Raw genomic sequence first — 20,116 nt, forward strand, 5'->3', positions numbered from 1 at the left:
TTCATCTTATTACATCCATTCACATCTTATCGCATCCTATTTACATCTTATCGCATCATCCATTCACATCTTATCGCATCCTATTTACATCTTATTACATCCATTTCACATGCTATTCCTACTATTTCTATATTCCTTCTCAATTCCTCAATTGAAATATATTCAATATTCCTCTTTTGAATAAAAGAATTCATGGGATTTACAGAAATCAATTCTACCCATATTTTCACTTTTGATAAATAATCATAAATTGAATTATACTAAAAGTTCCTCTTTTTTCCATTTAATTTCTTGGATCTCAAATACCATGGGAATTACTCTTTTCTACATTTAATTATTTGCATTCCAATGTCATGGAAATTTCTCTTTTATCATCAATATTTCTCATAATAAAATACCCATTAATTCAATATGCTAAGAATTTCTCTTTTCTAATCTAAATGATGGAATTCCAAATGTCATAGGAATTCCTCTTTTACCATTTAAATATCTCTCATAGATAAAATAAATTTATCTAAACGTCATCTTTGAATTTAAATAGAATATCCATTAGCTAGGAATTTCTTTTTTCCCATCTAAATGATGGAATTCCAAATATCATAGCAATTCCTCTTTTACCATTTAAATATTTCTCATAGATAAAATAAATTTATCTAAAATTCATCTTTGAATTTAAATAAAATACCCATTAATTTCAATATGCTAGGAATTTCTCTTTTCCCATCTAAATGATGGAATTCCAAATGTCATAGGAATTCTTCTTTTACCATTTAAATATTTCTCATAGATAAAATAAATTTATCTAAAATTCATCTTTGAATTTAAATAAAATACTCATTAATTTCAATATGCTAAAAATTACACTTTCCTCATTTAAATATTTGAATTCCAATATGGTGGGAATTCCTCTTTCATCATTTAAATTTATCTATTCAAAAAGATAAATTTAACTAAAATCCTTCTTTAATTTTTAAACAAATTTACATTATTTTAGCATCACAATTTTTCTCTTACTTCATTGTTATACATGGATTTCCATTGTCATGGGGATTACTCTTTTAACATAAAAATGAATTAGTAGAAATTTCTCTTTTTCTGATTAACTATTGATGCATAAACATAAAATCAATTCTTCCACGATTATAATGAGAATCATTCAATTAATCTAGGATGATTAATCCTAGAATATGGTAGGAAGTCCTCTTTTCATAATATGAATGAAAATAATTTATGTGTTAATTTTTTTAAAATTTTAGCATAGCTTCGCTCTGCTATTAGTGATAATTCTCAATAATTTTGAAAACACAAAGTTTAGTAATATCATATGATAGAATAACCATTAATTGGATCAATATTATGGACTTGTTTCCTAATTTTTCCATGAATTAAATAGCATAAAAGCATTAAAAAGCCACTTATTTGGCCTCACTTTGACAAGCATAGAAATTAATTTTAGATTAGAGAATTTCTTCATGAGAAGCTTCATTTGAATATAGAATAGGTCATAGGAATGACCATTCTTTGAGGGAGAGAGAGACATGCTTTAAAAAAAAATTTAAGCATAAATGAAAATTTATGTGTTTAATCACTACAATTCATTAAAGAACTTCAATAATTAAAAAGCCATTCAATTGAATGCTTCTCAAGCTTGAGAGGGGTTGAGAAGAGAGAAACATTTGGAGAATTTAAAAAAAAGACCATAAACCATTCTTTACCTCCTAGATTGCTTGATTCTTTAATCAAAGTAGAGGCCCCCAACCAATCAATTGGTTTGGTATGTTGATGAAGACTCCAAGGAAGATTGAAGAGAGAGAGAAACTCCAATCTCTCCAATTTGTAGAGGATAATAGAAAATATCATTATTTTAGTATAATACTGGCATGGTATAGTTCTCATTTTTTTTACAAAGGGCTAAGGATCTATTTATAGGTGAGGGAGGCCTCTAACCAAGTCCAACTAGTTTTTAGAATTTTTCAGGTTTAGTTTGGCTGAATTTGGACAAGATTTGGACCTAGTTTGGCTCCCTTTTGATTTGGTTTGATCCAGGACAGAGGAGAGATAAAAATATCACAATATTTTTTAGTTTAAAACTCCACCACACATGTGAAGTAGGCGCCTCCTTGAAGAGCCCCCTTCTCCTTACCAAGGTGTCAAAATTGAATTATTATACCCAAAATATCTCATTTTTTTAGTAATATTCATAGTTTTTTACTAATAAACCTTGTACTCAGTCAACTCTTCATCTTAAGTGGGCATTTACTCATTTTTGGGTATTTTTCTTTTATAAATTGGATTTATCTCCTCCCCACGCTTGGATTGATCCTATTGGCCCATAGGAACCTTAATTGGACCATAATCCAAAAATTTCCGAAAGTCTAGACCCTTAGGCTAAGGTCCTTTATACTTATTTTCAATTAATTCCAAATGCACATTGGAAAGTTCTTTTTGAATTTATGTTTCAGGGGAAACTATTTTAGACACTAGGAGGATTTTTATATCCAAAAATATCTCAATTTTGGATTATCTCTCTCTAGATATTTTCTCTCTCTAGGTCAAAACAGGGTAAAACATAATCTTTCTTTTATTTCAAAGAGGGGAATAATTACAAGATCAGAAGGGGAGGTTCTTACACTTGTATACCTCAAAAGCTGGAGGGAGGAATCTTACAATCATGGATGCGAGCCGCCTTGTTTCACGACTTCTATTTGAAAATACAACAATGTGATTGTAGAGGCTAAGCATGTGAGTTTCTTATTTCTAGTCTCAGTCTTTTTGTTTACTTTCTTTGAACTAATACTAGTTTGGGAGTGGCTGGGTGGGAAGCCTCTTGGTTAAACACTTGACTAGTTTGTGTTTGAGTACAGGTCCTTGTATGGAAGTGAAGGTCTCTTTTAAGAAGTTGGTTGGTGAAAGATAATTATAACAATTATTTATTTTACAAGGTATGTCCTTGTATGGAAGTGAAGGTCTCTTTTAAGAAGTTGGTTTACTTTCTTTGAACTAATACTAGTTTGGGAGTGGTTGGGTGGGAAGCCTCTTGGTTACAGAATAACTTGCTACTTTGGGATTTGATTTCCCATGCACTTGACCAGTTTGTGTTTGAGTACAGGTCCTTGTATGGAAGTGAAGGTCTCTTTTAAGAAGTTGGTTGGTGAAAGATAATTATAACAATTATTTATTTTACAAGGTATGTCTTTGTATGGAAGTGAAGGTCTCTTTTAAGAAGTTGGTTTACAACTAAACTTTTTGGATGACCTATCGGATCTGTCCCTTTATTTGCGACGAGAAAGGCCTTAATCCGACTAGCTTCGGCCAGGTCATTTTTGGGTTTGAGGGAGTTAGCAGGAGGAGATAGTCATGGGCACAGGCTATCCTCGTGACTAAGTGACACATCATGAATCAGGAGACATCTATGGTTGGAAAGAGGTATCGTGATCGAGATTTGATCAGCATCGTTGGATTCCCAAGTGAACTACGGGTGAGAACTGCGGGAGGTAAAATCAGGGATAAGAACCAAGGGTGAACTTGCGGGTAAACTCGAGGTGAACTAGGTGAATTAGGGGTGAACTAGGGAGACATTATCCGGCAAGAAAGTGAACTAGGGAACCGTAAAATACCAAGATTTAAATTTAAAAACACTCTCCACAACCTGCTGGAAAGTATAGCATAGTGGTTAGATGATGAAAACTTGAGCGGCTGGTTCCGAGTTTGAATCCTCTTTTGCAGTGAGCTCAATCCCTTGAAATTTTTCTAAGTCCCAAAAATCCCCATGGTATACCCTGAGTTTACCCTAGTTCACCCTTGAGTTTACCCCTAGTTCATCTTGAGTTCATACCTAGTTCACTTGTCCGATGAGATCCAGACTAGCCAAGATTGGATGCCTCTTTTCAGCCTTAGATCCCTCTTGAGTCATAATGTGTCATTTAGTCCTGTGAACAGGCTATCTCTGGTTTTTCTTGCAGTTGTCATCTCAATGATTCAGCTCCTGCACGTTGTAGCAATTCTTCTCTCTCTCTTGCACCGTCACCAGGCCGATGGCTCCCACAAGCAGACCGGTGATGCAGCGTCGTGAGCTCGGCGAGTTGAAGCACACGAAAATACTTCTCTTTCTCTTTTATATTCTTATTTAGAGGGCTTTACACTTCCAATTGCAATTAAGTGTAAGTAAGAAGCTATCGCCAAGCTCTGCTCTCCAGTTACACAGATAGCCCATAGTGGTAGCTCGCTCGTGCTCTCGCTCTCTCTCCCTCTCCCTCCTCCTCGCGTAGGTTGTATAGGTTTGTAGTGTTACTCTCTCCATGCGCGGTGCTTCTTCATCATAGCTGCGTGCACAGTGGTCGCGTTGTTGCGCCTCTCTTTCTACACTCCATCGTGGGGCAGAGTGGCTAGCTCGTCAGACATCGATTCATGCCCACTTGGGGCTTGCGTAGGATAACCCTTCATGGGTTCTTGGCATTGTTGCTACGACGTTAAAACACCTCTCTCTCTCTCTCTCTCTCTGGAGCTTCAGTGTATAGAGGGGTTAACGCTGTCTCTCTCTTATATCCACACATGGTTGCCCACTAGCTGCTGCTGGTCGGTGTGGGCTGCCAACTTTGGGCCCTGGGCTCTGTGACTTTTTGGCGTGGGCACCGGCTTGTTTGGGCTCGGTGTGGGTGTTGCGGTATCCTAAAGCTTGCAGACCTGCTTCCATGGGAAAGAGAAAAAATACTCTCACAAATGAGGATAACAAGTATACGGCACTTGCTCTCACACTCAAAAATCATGTCATGTGAAGAGCATGCTCATCCTTGGAATCAACAAGAAACCTTGACACAATCTAGGTAACAGACCCATGAGATGTAAGGACATTGGGTGATTCTGTGTCGAGAGAATCTATATCTTCCATACTTCACTCCATTTAGGTTGCATTAAAAGGACTCAGGGAGGCTCCTGAAGTTGCGGGAAGCCAAGCATTTAGTTAGCTTTTCAGTCACAACGGAACCAACATCATGAAGTATGCTCTAAAGTGATAATTTGTCGGGGGTAAAAGCAACTCTAAAAGCTCTCTCTAAATGAAGTTCTGCAAACCTTTATAGTCCTGAAATTATTAACATGGCAAGCCTCAAGAAGAACGGAGCTCAAGTTGAAGGATCGTTATCGTTTTCTTCAAGGAAAACAAGAAAGCATCAACCAATTTTTGAATGCAAATTGCAAACCTGTGGTGTGTATTTAATCACCAAAAATGTACATAATTTAGGTTTTATCCTTCTCTTCTCATGATCAAAGCTACACAGCTTTGATTCATAACTGTATGACCAAGGGATAATGCTAGTTGCCCCCCATGGCAATGATCCTATTATCCCCAGAAAATGTTCACCAGGATCTGCCTTCTGTGGGCCATAGTGCCAGCGAAAGCCTCTTCTTGAGGCAGAGGCCCTTGGCTTTAGATGAGTACGGATAAAAATAGAGGTTTTTTTCAGCTCAAGCTGCATGGATCATCCTGAGAGGGCTCCCAAAAAGGGTAAAGAATGATAAGAATTCATGCAATTCTTGACACCCTATAGAGGAATCTCTCCATCCATTGTCCATGATTTCCCATGCTGTGAAGTGGGTTTCCATCTGCAACAAACTGAGGGTCATAAATAGTGCCGCCGATTCCACGTACATGGAGTCGTGGCTCGTATTCGATCCATCTCTGCTTCGAGCTCTTTCTCTTTGTCCTGTAACTCTTTCTTCAATGTTGAGAGCTGGCACAAAGACAAAAAGGATATTTCAAAGTCAAATTACTGTTTTTTATACTATTACACTTGAATTATCAAAACAACACGTTCTTACCTCCCCGGCCCCTCATAAGCAGGGCATCTCCTCCCCACTCACCCGTCCATCCCACCGATGGGTGGGGTAGATGTCCATAAAGACCCTTAATAAAAATGCATCAAGATATATTGTTCTGTGAATAATGAAATGGTCACATAGCTGCTATTCCTGCCAAGAATGTGGGGAGCAGAAAAGCTACAACCATAGCTGAAAATTGAAGGCCTGCCCTAACCTCTAACTTGAAGGCCTAGAAACTACCATGGCTTTCATTTTTACAAGTTCATGGTGGATTGCACTTGAAGGTTAAAATGGCTTTGAAGGCCTTTGCAGCCTTCAAATTTCAGCACTGGCCACAACCCACATGTAAGGGAATGGACAACCTACAACCATTCCCTCATGTCATGGTCCAGGGAGTGACAGGCTGAGAAATGACTCCTTATCAAAGAGCAGGAATTCTGCAGACTGATGTGACTTGTGACGTGAAGCGGCTCTGCAATGTCAGACATATAGGAATGTGTGACAGCCCTGCTGACCTGTAATAATCTTACACAACTTACAACTGAATGTGTGCCATTCTGTGTGGGGAAAGATGACCATAAAGACCCTTAGAAAAGGACACAATCTAGATGTATTGCCCATAGAGAGAAGCTTATGAGTTCATATTGCCAACATTTCAAAAACACCCACCCGAATGTTCTCATCCATCAAGCCCTTGAGATAGTTCTTTTTATGCTGTTGCCGTGATATCTCCTCTTCTGTGGAATGTGGACCAGAAAACCTATTAAACAGAAAACTAAGTCAATGAGAAGGTAGATAGACATAAGAATTCAGTGGGTTTTTAGTTCCCTTTCCTGCCTAGGCTTTCAGAGGTTGGGTATGCTACCTTCCGAGGTATTGATTGTACCGATCAAATGTCTTTTCCTCTTCAACTAGCTGCTGGCGGGTGGCCTCTCTCCATTTCAATTGCTCTTCCATGGCTGCTTTCAACTCCTCCCTGTTGTGCCCCATACACGACCACTACTTGTTAAAATGGTGGGATCTACATGATGTTGTTTTAGAGCTGATAATCCACTAAAATGATGATTAATTTAATTTTCTTCTTAAGGACTCTTACTGTCGTCTTAGAGTCTCGGCTCTTTGCGGGGAAACAGACTGTCGCACTTCGGCCTCTTTCCAAGCATAATGCTTCTGTTTCCTATGTAAAGAGCCCATCTCTTTCTCAAATTCCTTTTCCCTGCTCTGCAGATAATAAAAAATACATGAACACAAAATGAGTTTAATATGTATATATAGCTATATATTTGAGGGAGAAAGAGAGCAGACTGCCAGACATGTGATGTTCACATCCAGTATCTGGTTTTGATACACAAAGAAAATATGTTGCAAGGGTTACCAAATTTCCAACACAACACACACATGTGCGTGCGTGTGTGTGTGTGTGTGTGCGCGCGTGTGTGTGTGCATAGATGCATACATACATACACACATAATATATATGTATGTATGCACACACACACACTCGCGCACGCACACACATATTTATTTCTTTATATGAGAGAGAGAGAGAGAGAGAGAGAGAGAGAGAGAGAGAGAGAGAAATTTAAATAGAGATTATGTGTATTTATAAACAGGACATGCAAAAATGCAATATCAAATTTTGTTGGAGATGAAAACCTTGATTTCCCATATTGGGAGGAAAAAAACCCTAAATCTGATACCTCATCGTTCGTGACAGTGGGAGGTTTGGCTCGTCTGTTGACGATGCTCTGTCTGACGTTAATCATCTTTGATTGCTTCCGCTAAGAATTTAGACGACCATTGAAGCATTTCTATCTTCAGATCTGGCTATGGCGAAGATGTAATAGGAGAAGGACAGGTACCATGATTCTGTTTTTCCTTCTCTCACAGTATCAGAAACCCTAAATTACAGAAGAAGCCAAAGCTCCATGGTAGCAGAAACCCTAATCTCCGAATAAGGAAAGGCAATATGCCAAACGAAACCCTAGAACTCACAGTAACACAGGAATCGCTGCAGAGAAAGATCCAAAACAGTCGGCATGCTGTTTGCTAGGGATTTTTTTTAAAACATTTCCGCCCACTATGAACAGTACCGGTTGTGTAACTGTCAACCGCCGCCTAGGTATTCACACTACGCTAGGTCAATGGGGCGCCTATGGGGAGACCAAAATGCTCTGTGGATTTATTAATTAATTAAATGTAAGTGATCAGGAGCTGCAGTAATGTCCGACTGGATTCCACGTGGCGTTTCGCATGCCTTTTTTGTGGCCGTCGTCGCTCTTCTCAGAGGCGCCTTGTCATCTTTGTCGTTGTGCTGGTCGATGATGTTCCTACATATGCGCATACTCATGCTTCTCGTTGCTACTTGATGGTGCTCCTGCAGATGCTTCTCGTTGATGGTCGATAGTGCTCCATCTCCTTGGATGCTTCTGATCATTTTTGTCAGAGTTTCCTACAATGCTTTGCATCGCTCATCGTCCTCTCCCGATTTTCTATGCGGCTCTCCATGCAACTATCCCCGTCGTCCGCTTTGTTCTTCCCTTCCTTTTCGTGGTGCTGCTCGCTTCTCACAACTGATCACGCAGGAACCTTCATCACCTCGTACGGTGACTGCGCAACTCCCGTCTTCTTCCCCAGGAGTTGCGCAGGTGCAATGCTTCTTCAATATGTTCCCGCCTTCTTGCTCTGCCCCTAGTTCTAAGGGTATGGATATTATTATATAATCGTGTGTTTTCCATTTTCGGTACCTTTTGGTAGATATGCAACTTCTACAGTTGTCCATCTATTGTTGTCCATGCAGTGGCGGTATGGCCTCTGGATCATGGTTTCTTATCTTCCCGGTGTTTCCGTGTTGTTAGTGGCTTCTCGCAGGCACAAGCCTTCTCCGTGTATGGGATGCCGTGGTTTCATGATATGGACCTCACGTGCATGCACCGTCCAACGTGTGGGCTTGTGTGTTGCTTCTTTTTCCAGCACTCAAAAGTGGCGGATCCTTTATACATATCCTCGAATGCTCGTTCTTGATATACTTGCGAGCATGGCACCCAAAAAGGTTTGGTCCCGCGATATCACCAACTCTGCGCCACCTCATGTATTCGCTTCCCTTTTCTGTCACAAACAAGAACCAACTGCTGCTAGTACTCTTCCCAGAAGTGGAGCTGCGAATTCTATGCCGAGAAGAATACTGACACCTCTTGAAGGCTCTGCATATGTTCCTAATGTTTTGGCCATCAAAAGGAGGGCAAGATCACAAGGTTATGTTTCTTTTTAACTGCCTTGTTTTTCTTTGTGTATGAAATAGGTCCCGTTGTGAACATACTTAGGCGCTTTTTTCATGCATTTGTATTTTCTATTTTTGTCTTATAAGCGGCAGTTCTTATTTCCAATTACCATTGACCATGACTATAAATTGCATGTATTGTACAAGGCTTTCCACCACAGTCAACATTGTGGGCTCTTGCTAATCAGTCCAATTTCCAGACTTTTAAGTGGTGAACAACAATAATATGTTCTGCAACAACAATTTCTGTATGTTTCACACATTATTCTCATATATGTTGAGATATCAAGCTCAACACGAGCTGACACTTATGATATGCCTGGGTGACCGTTTCCGCTACTTACATCACTAGCATGCTTGGTAGGATGCTGACATGATAGATCTTTGCCAATGGTTCTACAAACTGGACTACACCAACAACTAGTCCACCATTGAGTTATGACATACTTATCTTGCCATCTCACTCACTTAGCGTGTTCACATTATGCACCGCATGTACATATTACTTTAGTACTTATATTGTATTTCCCTTATCTTTTTAGTAGAACCCTTTTGTTATGAAGAAGAAGAAGAACAATTTTTAATCTCTCATCTTGTGTGCTCTCTTCTAGGGTTTGTCTGAGTGTGCTTGCAAGAGCTAAAGCTCTCTTCCTCCCTACATCTTTTCATAGTATCAGAGCCTAGTTCATTCTATTAAGGAAACCCTAAACCCTACCCTAACGTGTCGCGTGAGAAGTTGTCTATCCGTCGAGCTCGAGCATGGCTCAAGAGTTCCACCATAGCCGCTTGTTACCGCCGTCCTCTCGTACTCGTTGTCACACCGAGGTGGTTTCTCTAATCCAATGGGTGATGCAAGCTCTCTCACACGAAGATCGTGTGGAATCTCTACACAAGAGGATCGCATTGGTTAACCTAATCACACGAGAGAGAGAGAGAGAGAGAGAGAGAGAGAGAGAGAGAGAGAGAGAGAGAGAGGAAGCAAGAGGAAACAAGTGATTAGCACTAACCACTCCCAAACCCTAACCCTAAGTACACCACACATGCTAGATTAGAGTTGCAAGAGTGAGGGATAGAGAGAACACTCCACTTCTATTACACAAATGGGAGAATATGTTACAAAAAACAAGAGAAATTGGCTTTTATAGTTCTAAGCCTTTCCCACTAGGTTGCCCGGGAGGAGTAAGTGACCGCGGCACCCAAAACATAGTTACAAGGCTTTTCTCTATGGTTTGGCCAACTAACCAAGATCCTCTTGTCTATCTTTTCTCAATACTTGGTAGCATCTTTAGGGTGTTTCCCTCAAATAATGAGATTTACAATATAGCACGGGCACCCATTACATAAGTGTGCGAACATAGTTGTCATGGGAATGTGTTAACCAATATGTGGTTAATATTGTTCCCTTCCTGAAGTCCATCGTGTCCCCGGAAGTGGCGCCAAAGATGTTAAGGAAACCCCACCCTAATGTGTCGTGGAAAGTTGCATATCCGCCGAGCTCGAGCATGGCTCAAGAGCTCCATCGTAGCCGCTTGTCACCGCTGTCTCCCCACACTCATGGTTGTCACACCAAGGTGGTTGCTCTAATCCAACGGGTGATGCAAGCTCTCTCGTGAACGTGTCGGATCTCCACGGAAGAGGATTTTTTTGGTTTACCTAATCAACGAGAGAGAGAGAGAGAGAGAGAGAGAGAGAGAGAGAACAAGTGATTACCACTAATCACTCCCAAATCCTAACCCTAAGCATACCACACATGCTAGATTAGAGTTTCAAGAGAGAGGGAGAGTGAGAACACTCCACTTCTATTGCACAAATGGGAGAATGAGTTACAAACAAATAAGAGAGAGAGAGAAAGAGAGAGAAAGAGAGAGAACAAGTGATTTCCACTAATCACTCCCAAACCCTAATCCTAAGCACACCACACATGCTAGATTAGAGTTTCAAGAGAGAGGGAGAGTGAGAACACTCCACTTCTATTGCACAAATGGGAGAATGAGTTACAAGAGAAAGGGAGAGAGCGAACACTCCACTTCTATTGCACAAATGAGAGAATGAGTTACAAAAAAGAGAAATTGGCTTTTATAGTTCCAAGTCTTTTCCCACTAGGTCCCTTGGGAGTAAGTGACCTGGGGCATCCAAAATATAGTTACAAGTCTTTTCTCTATGGTTTGGCCAAGTCGCCCCCAAGATCCTCTTGTCTATCCTTTCAAGCTCAATACTTGGGAGCATCTTTAGGGCATTTCCCTCATCAAATGATAGAATTTACAATATAGCACAAGTGCCCATTACATAAGTGTGCAGTCATAGTTGTCATAGGAGTGTGCTAACCAATTTGTGGTTAACATAATCCCCTTTCTAAAGTCGATCGCATGCTCGTGATCTGTGAGGGGTTGTCGAGGCACACGGAGAAGTGTTGCATTGGGTTAGTTCTCCTATCTCTCCATAAATGAGAGGGGATGGGGGAGTTAGTGAGATGGAAAGAAGTTAATGAATTACTGATGATTAGGTATCTAGCTAGTTTGATGGGCTCCTATGAGTTTACTTCTTTGTATGTGCCCAATAGTACTCTTTATTTTATTTTCAATATTTTTTAAAATTTCCTTTGCAACAACAAGAAATCCTTATTAGAGGAGTCAGAGTACTGGAATGACTAGACTAGCACGGAATACTTAATAACTAGTATCTCAATGGTAGGTGGTATGATTAAAGAGGAGTTAGTAAAACAATGGGGTTAGTAAGAAAGTGGTGAGGGGAGAATTCGGGAGGGACAAGGAGGTAACATGCATGGAGACTGCTTGTGCTTTGAGATGCTGAATGTCAATGGCGATGTTCATGAAGCTCTATCATCTTTGTCAAGACACCATGATGGGTACCGTGGCTCCCGTGGATGTTGAGACATCAGATTGCAGTGTTCTCTCTTTTCTTTTTATGCTTTGTCTTCTTCTGTTTGGAGCTCTAGGATCTTGTGTTAATAGGAGTGGTAGTTGATGGTTGTTGAAATTTGAGCATAATGATGAGCTATGGTGGATCAAAGTGATTAGCAAATAATTAAGACGTAATTAGTGAATAATTAGCAGATAGATTAATGTAGGCATGGATACTCAAAAACCAGCAACTTCTCATTAGGGCTATGCCTCAATTTATAGAGTTTACATCAAGCATCTAATCCCATTGATTTCTCCATGATTCACTCCCAGAATATCTCCACCTTTTGCCTGATTCTCTCCACCTCTTCTCTTTTCCCTGATTATCTCCCAGAATATCTCCACACTCCTAAATTCCCTCATGCTACCCATTATTCTCTCCCAGTAGATTCTTCTCACCTTTTCACAGGTTCTTTCACAATTACATCTTCTCTTTTACAGCCTCTATCCAAGAGCTTGTTCCCACACACACCCTATTCACTTGTATATTTCAACATCTCCCCTCAAGTGAATAATCCTAGCACACCTAGACCCTATACCAAGTTTGCCTCCCCTTACTTGGTAGTCCGCGACCAGTGTCTACTCCTCCCCTCAAGTTATCTCAGCACATTTGGACCCTGTATCAAGTTTCTTTCTTATTTGACAGTCCGCGACCAGTGCCTCAAGTCCCTAAACTCCATAGTCCTTGACACTCTCTCTCTATGTGTCCAAGGCTACTATAAGTGCCCGCGACCTTGACTAAAGTGCTCACACATACATCTACCACGTGGCCTACATCATCGGTGGCTCAGAGGTGGTTTTACTTTATTGGGGCAGGTTACATTGGGTTGTGGGGTCTCTCTCTCTCTCTCTCTCTCTCTCTCTCTCTCTGAGATTTTCACATGGCTCCTCACTCTTTGGAGCCTCACATCTTCTCTTCTCTTCAGTCTTCTTGTCGTGGCAGCTTCTCTCCACGAGTCCATCTCTTCTTTCAATCTTCTTGGGGCAGCTTCTCTTCTTGTGGGAGCTTCTCTTCTCGTGTCCATGTCTTCCTTCAGATCTTCTTCTTGGTGTGGATCCTCTTCTTGGGAAGAGATATTCTTCTTCTTTCATGGCTGGGGCCATGAGCTTGTCTGTCAGGTCATTTTGCTCCATGATGTGAGCAACACGTTTCAATGTTTTTCTCACAGTTCCTTTGGGCTTTTTATGTTTATTTTGTATCATTATGCAATGCAAACCCAAATTAATGCGGGTGGTCTTACCTCTTACCTTAATCTGGACAAGGGCAGTGTCTGTTCCCATTTTTACACTGATGCAATGTGCCCAATACATAATGCGTATAGCATTCATTCTCATGCACATTCCAAATACAACTCTGGCTGTGAATAATCTTGAATTTGAGTGAGATTTACAGGCATTAACCAAGGGTTAAATATAAAATGATGATTTTCACAATTTTATCAGCACAATTTTACCAGAAATTACATTAAATTAAGGATAACCAATTTGTACGGGATGGTTGGAGTATCAAACCAACTCCGATTTGCAATCTGAAGCTTTAGGGATCTGTATCAGATACCTAATGGTTCATTTGAACCCTCAATTGCACCAAAGTATAGTGATTAGCACTGATTAATCACTGATTAGTAAATTAATGCTCTATTTTGTGTGCAGAAAACAGAGTATGCGGGGAGTCCAGATCTGGTGCCTTCCACTTCAAATGAGCTCAAATTCTTTCAAAGGCATCAATAGCAATGAGTCTAGTAGAGGATTAAGCCAAGAAACATAAGATTTGACCAAATAATGAAAGCTTAATCTCTGTTTTACCAAAGTCACCTGCAGATTTGATGAAGAGCTTGGATCTCACTGTAGACTTGATGAAACTCAATTCTGTCTTCACCAGCTTGTAGAGCATGCTTGATTACACCTTGGGCTAGGAGGAATTGAATCAATTTGACTTGCACAAGGAGAAATCTTCAAAATGCTTCAGAAAAATGGCGCCCAGCAATCAGCGAAAATCGACGCATTTTGATGGCGGTTTGCTGCATTTTTTGCATAGGCTTGAAGCCATAGATGTTACCTAGCTAGTGCTAAAAGATTATGCCCTAACTCTATGTGTGCAAGGTGCTAGAGATCCTCCACTGGCTGGGGATGAAGGGGAGAATGAAAAACTCACTAAAAATTGATTTTTTTTGCTAATTACCTACTAATCCTAATTAATTAACTAATGGGCTCATAAACCTGGTTGATTCTAGGCATAGCTCTGATACCATGTTGAAATTTGAGCATAATGATGAGCTATGGTGGATCAAACACTAGAATCAACATCATTAACAAAGTGATTAGCAAATAATTAAGATGTAATTAGTGAATAATTAGCAAATAGATTAATGTAGGCATGGATACTCAAAAACCAGCAACTTCTCATTAGGGCTATGCCTCAATTTATAGAGTTTACATCAAGCATCTAATCCCATCGATTTCTCCATGATTCACTCCCAGAATATCTCCACCTTTTGCCTGATTCTCTCCACCTCTTCTCTTTTCCCTGATTATCTCCCAGAATATCTCCACACTCCTAAATTCCCTCATGCTACCCATTATTCTCTCCCAGTAAATTCTTCTCACCTTTTCACAGGTTCTTTCACAATTATATCTTCTCTTTTACAGCCTCTATCCAAGAGCTTGTTCCCACACACACCCTATTCACTTGTATATTTCAACAATGGTGGCCAGAATCCATAGGTGTTGAGCCAAAGTGGGTAGGATTGATTAGACATGAAGTGCAATTATTTGGGTGCAATTGGGGTGATTAAGAAGATGGAGGCGATGGGTCGTACCATGGACTAGGCTTGCACGCACCATGGTTCCCCATCCAGAGATGTACCTCGATGGCTGTCAATGATGAAGTTTTATGTAGTGTGTGCGCATAGGACAGAGCCCAGTGAGATTTGCAAGTGTTGTGCATGGGTGAGGGCAAAAGGTGTGCCCATGGTCATAATCACCTAGAGACTCCCATTTTTTTTTGACACGTGTTTATTGGTCAGCACCCCTAAAGAGGGTTTTGTATGCAGTGGCCCGTGTGGCTAGAGTTGTGAGCTTACCTTTGAGTTTAGCTTTGAGTTGTTGGAGAAGCTCAACCACGTGTAGCACTGCCCCTTGGTTTGGTGGGACAAGGCTATGTGGGTTGAAAGGGTTCATGAGGCTATGTTGGTTGAAAGGGTTGGGCGAATTGAGCTTTGGAGTGTCCATGGGTTGGGGGGTGTGGGCCACTCAGGAGGATTTTGTCACGGAGGAGGAAACTTGCTTGCCTACGCTGGTTGCCAAACCATTTTGGTCGATTGGATAGGTACTGGCATGATGGGTGCGATTTGGGCAAACTGCTGAGGGGTATGCCTTGGGAGCCAAATGATGGAATTGCCATCATGGAAGCCTTGGGCTTCTAAGAGACATTTGGGCACCCAACATTGCCGAGTGATGAAGGTCTATGGTTGGCGAGGCTTCCGGCTTTTTTGTCGTTCGAGACGAGGCTTTAAGCTATGAGGTGGTTGTCGACGGAGGAGAGGCTTAAAATTGTGGCTTGGGGAGCACACGTGTGTGTTTCCTTCATGGAGGTCTTATGCATTGAGCACATTGGTAGACACTGAGCATTGTTGGCTTCGCTGTACTTGGGGTTGTCAACCCCTGGTTGTGGGATCTTTTGTTGGGGAGTTATGAATAAGCACTCTGAGATTCCTCCCTCGAGCTTCTAAGGTGTACAGGTGTAAGAACCCCCTCTTCTGATCTTATAATTTTTTCCCTCTCTGAAAAGAAAGATCTTGCTTTGCCCTGTTTTGGCTTGCAGAGAGAAAATGTCTAGAGGAAAGTAATCCAAAATTGAGATATGTTTTCATATAAAAATCCTCATAGTGTCTAAAATGGTTTCCCTTGAAATAGAAATTCAAAAAGAACTTCCAATGTGCAATTGAAATTAATTGAAAATATGTATAAAGGACCTTAGCCTAAGGGTCTAGATTTTCAAAAATTTCTAGATTATGGTCCAATTAAGGTTCCTATGGGCCAATAGGATCAATCCAAGTGTGGGGAGGAGATAAATCTAATTTATAAAAAAAAATACTGAAAAAGGAGTAAATGTCCACATAGGATGAAGAGTTGACTGAGTACAAGGTTTCTTAGTAAAAAACTATGAGATATTACTAAAAAAATAAGATATTTTGAGTATAATGATACATTTTTAACACTTTGGTAAGAAGAAGGGGGAACTTCAAGGAGGTGCCTATTTCACACATGTGGTGGAGTTTTTAACTCAAAAATATTGTGATATTTTTATCTCTCCTCTCTCCTAGATTAAACCAAATCAAAAGAGAGCCAAACTAGGTCCAAATCTTGTCCAAATTCAGCCAAACTGAACCTTAAAAATTCTAGAACCTAGTTGGACTTGGTTAGAGGCCTCCCTCACCTATAAATAGATCCTTAGTCTTTTGTAAAAAACTTTGTGAACTATACCATGCCGGTATTATACTAAAATAATGATATTTATACTTCACAAATCTCCTTGGCAGCTTCTCCTTGATGACACCGAGACTCCATAGATTTTTCTTACTCTTCTAAATTTTTTTCACTTCTCAACCCCTCTCAAGCTTGAGAAGTACTCAATTGAATGGTTCTTAATGCAAATGAAGCTCTCTAATGGATTTTAGTGATTAAACACCTAAAGTTTACATTTAGGCTTAAAATAGAATGCTTTTATGTTTATCTCTCTCTCTCCCAAAGAATGGTCATTCCTATGAACAATTCTCTATTCAATTAGTGCTTCTCATGGAGAAATTCTCTATTCACAAATCAAACTCCAGGCTCGTGAAGCTAGAGTTTTCAGAAAATGATTTTTATACTTATATGCTTATGAAATATGGTAATATTATGAGATAAATCCATAAATTGGATTTATGAGTAAAAGATAGTTATACTATCATAATTACATTACTATGTCTTATTCTTTTCATAAAAATTAAAAATTGCCACTAGTAGCAGCAGTGGAGCTTTAGCAAAATTTTTAAGAAAATTGATACATAATTCATTCTTATGCATAACGTAAAAAGAGGACTTCCTATCATATTCTAGGATTGAATATCCTAGGCAAAAAGAATGGTTTTTGTCACATTCAATGAAAAACTAATTTTTAAGTTTATGTGTAATTAAATAATTAAGAAAAGAGAAAATTATGGTAATTATACTTAAATGATAAAAGAGAAATTCCTATGACATTTTGAATTCAATCATTTAGATGGAAAAAAGAAATTCCTAGCATATTGAAATTAATTATATTTTATTTAAATTCAAAGATGATGTTCAGATAAATTTATTTTATCTATGAGAATTATTTAAATGATAAAAGAGGAATTCCTATGATATTTGGAATTCAATCATTTTGATGGGAAAAGAGGACTTCCTAGCATATTGGAATTAATGGATATTTTATTTAAATTCAAAGATGAATTTTAGGTAAATTTATTTTATCTATGAGAAATTTTTGAATGATAAAAGAGGAATTCCTATGATATTTGGAATTCAATCATTTAGATGGGAAAAGAGAAATTCCTAGCATATTGGAATTAATGGATATTTTATTTAAATTCAAAGATGAATTTTGGATAAATTTATTTTATCTATGAGAAATATTTAAATGATAAAAGAGAAATTCCTTTGATATTTGGAATTCAATCATTTAGATGGGAAAAGAAAATTTCCTAGCATATTGAATTAATGGATATTTTATATTAGATGAATTAATTTGATGAGAAATATTTGATGATAAAAGAGGAATTTCCATGACATTGGAATACAAATAATCAAATGCAAAAAGAGGAATTCCCATGATAATTGAGGTCCAAGAAATTAAATGAGAAAAATAAAAATTCTTAGTATAATTCGATTTATGATTATTTAACAAAAGTAGAAATATGGATAGAATTTTTGTAAATCCCATGAATTGTTTTATTCAAAAGAGGAATATGGAATATAATTCATTTAAGGAATTGAGAAGGAATATGGAAATAGTCGTCGAGAAAAAGAACCTTTATCTAGGCCAAGCAATTGGTAGAAATTTAGAAAAAGTCCCATTATCGGTATCAAAGTAGAAAAAGCTACTAAATGGGAATAGCATGTGAATGGATGTGATAAGATGTAGATGGGATGCGATAAGATGTGAATGGATGTGATATGATGTAAATAGGATGCGATAAGATGCGAATGGATGTGATAAGACCTAAATGGGATGCGATAAGATGTGAATGGATATGATAAGATGTAAATGGGGTGCGATAAGATGCGAATGGATGTGATAAGATGTAAATGGGATGCGATAAGATGTGAATGGATGTATAAGATGTAAGATGCGGATGGGTGTGATAAAAATGAAGGAGGATGAGATGTGAAGTAAATGGATGTGGATGTGAATGATGAGATAAGAATGAGATGAGAGGATATGTGAAATGATGGATGTGATGTAATGCGGATCTGGGTAGATATGAATGGATGAGATCTAAATGAATGAAATGTGATGAGATGTGGATATGGGTAGATGCGAGTGGATGAGATGTGATGAGGATAAATGAGGAAAGATGTGATGAGATGGAAAAAGATGTGATTGGATGAGAATGGGAATACATATGAATTGGATGTGGATTAAGTAATGTGGATTGATGTAGAACAATGTGAAAAGATGAGAGTTCGTTATAGAAACTATATTTATGACCTATTTATAAAACCGTTTTATGTTAATAATGACGGGGAAGCATTTTGACCGTCTTGCAAATGAGGTCGTGGTGGAGACCTAACTGATAAAGTTGCAACAGCTGAGGGAGAGTCAAGGGAGGACGTTTCGCGTAGCAAGGTGAACCGAGGTCTTTCGGTACGGTGGATGAGGGACCAAGGAAGAAGCTTATGAGTGAAGCGCTAGGTGACCTCGGAAGGATCCTAGAGGGTGCTGACCATACGGTGCTCGGGCTCTAGGTCACCGAAGATATCCACACATGCATCGGGGAAGATTTTGGAACAAGGAGTAAGAGTTGTTTTCTCAAACTGGGCATGGATCTCGTTGATTGACCTTGCAAGTCCTCAACGACGGATGAGTCCATGGCTCTTTTATATGGATGTGTTGGTTGATCTTGCTAATCTTCAACGGAGAGTCCATCTGGATTTTCTTATTTTATGTGATTATATTTCCGGGTACTATGAACTAGGAACTATTGAAAAGACCCCTAAGTGGACAGTGGTGAGTGTTCTAGTTGGCAATGATGCCATAGGTACACTGATGAAGGAATGATTGGAAGTTAGAATTCAATCAGATATTTTGGAGAATTATGATCAGTGATTCTATGATTTCATTAAAAGACTATTTTAAAGATAGCTAAATCTGTGAAACAGGCAATTTTATATTGGGTGTGTAAGTGGTGTGACTAGCTTGAAGTTTGCATGAAAATCCGACTAGGGGGCATGGGGAAGGCTTTTCCCTAGTACTCGGGACAAAACCTAACCAAATTCCTAAATGGATCCCATCACTACAGTGGTTGGGTGGTTGGCTAACCCATGGGACTGTAGGCTGGACTGATGGATCCCTAAAATGAGACTAAATTCTGTTATGGTTTGATAGATGAAGTAAATTCTGCATAAAAATTATTCTATGGAAAAAAATCAAGGGTTGTACCTGTCAATGAGGATAAAAGCGTTGGTCTCTATGATGCAAGTGCAAGTCTTTTCCTTGATCTGACCATGGGACTTACGGGTTCGGTCGGATCAGTTCAGTTAGTTATTAAGGCTCTTGATGACTACGAGTAAAAATATCCTGGAGGAATCGCCCCTGCTTTTTGGGCGAGGGAAATTTTTTTGGGTTTGGTTTTGGAAGAACCGAGGGATTAGTCTCTTGTCTGGATATCCGTGTGGTGGGGGGTGAGGCCCCAAGTGAGAGACTCTTCTCCGTGCAAGAAGTGCTACTTCCACTGCTAGTACCCCCGAATCGTTGCGCGGAGGGGGCAGGGGTCTTTCAGCTAGTATCAAAGCGAATTGGCTAAAGTGGATCAACCATGAAGCCAAAAATATCAAGAATTTATGAAGTAGCGGG

The 20,116-nt window shown here is 39.3% G+C and overlaps 1 protein-coding gene across 1 annotated transcript; it reads right to left on the reverse strand.

Moving 5' to 3' along the window:
- Nucleotides 1–5,217: 5,217 nt before the first annotated feature.
- Nucleotides 5,218–7,850, reverse strand: LOC147628786 (uncharacterized). Its single transcript, XM_086814244.1, has 5 exons — nucleotides 7,518–7,850; nucleotides 6,914–7,038; nucleotides 6,683–6,793; nucleotides 6,487–6,577; nucleotides 5,218–5,729 (listed from the first exon to the last, which is right to left on the reverse strand). The coding sequence occupies exons 1-5, from the start codon at nucleotides 7,581–7,583 to the stop codon at nucleotides 5,619–5,621; spliced, it is 504 nt and encodes a 167-aa protein (XP_086670370.1). The 5' UTR covers nucleotides 7,584–7,850; the 3' UTR covers nucleotides 5,218–5,618.
- Between the last annotated feature and the right edge of the window lie 12,266 nt (nucleotides 7,851–20,116).

The sequence above is a fragment of the Cibotium barometz genome, chromosome 19 (genome assembly GCF_041138505.1).
Source record: "Cibotium barometz isolate CiBa-2024 chromosome 19, ASM4113850v1, whole genome shotgun sequence".
Taxonomy (NCBI): Eukaryota; Viridiplantae; Streptophyta; class Polypodiopsida; order Cyatheales; family Cibotiaceae; genus Cibotium; species Cibotium barometz.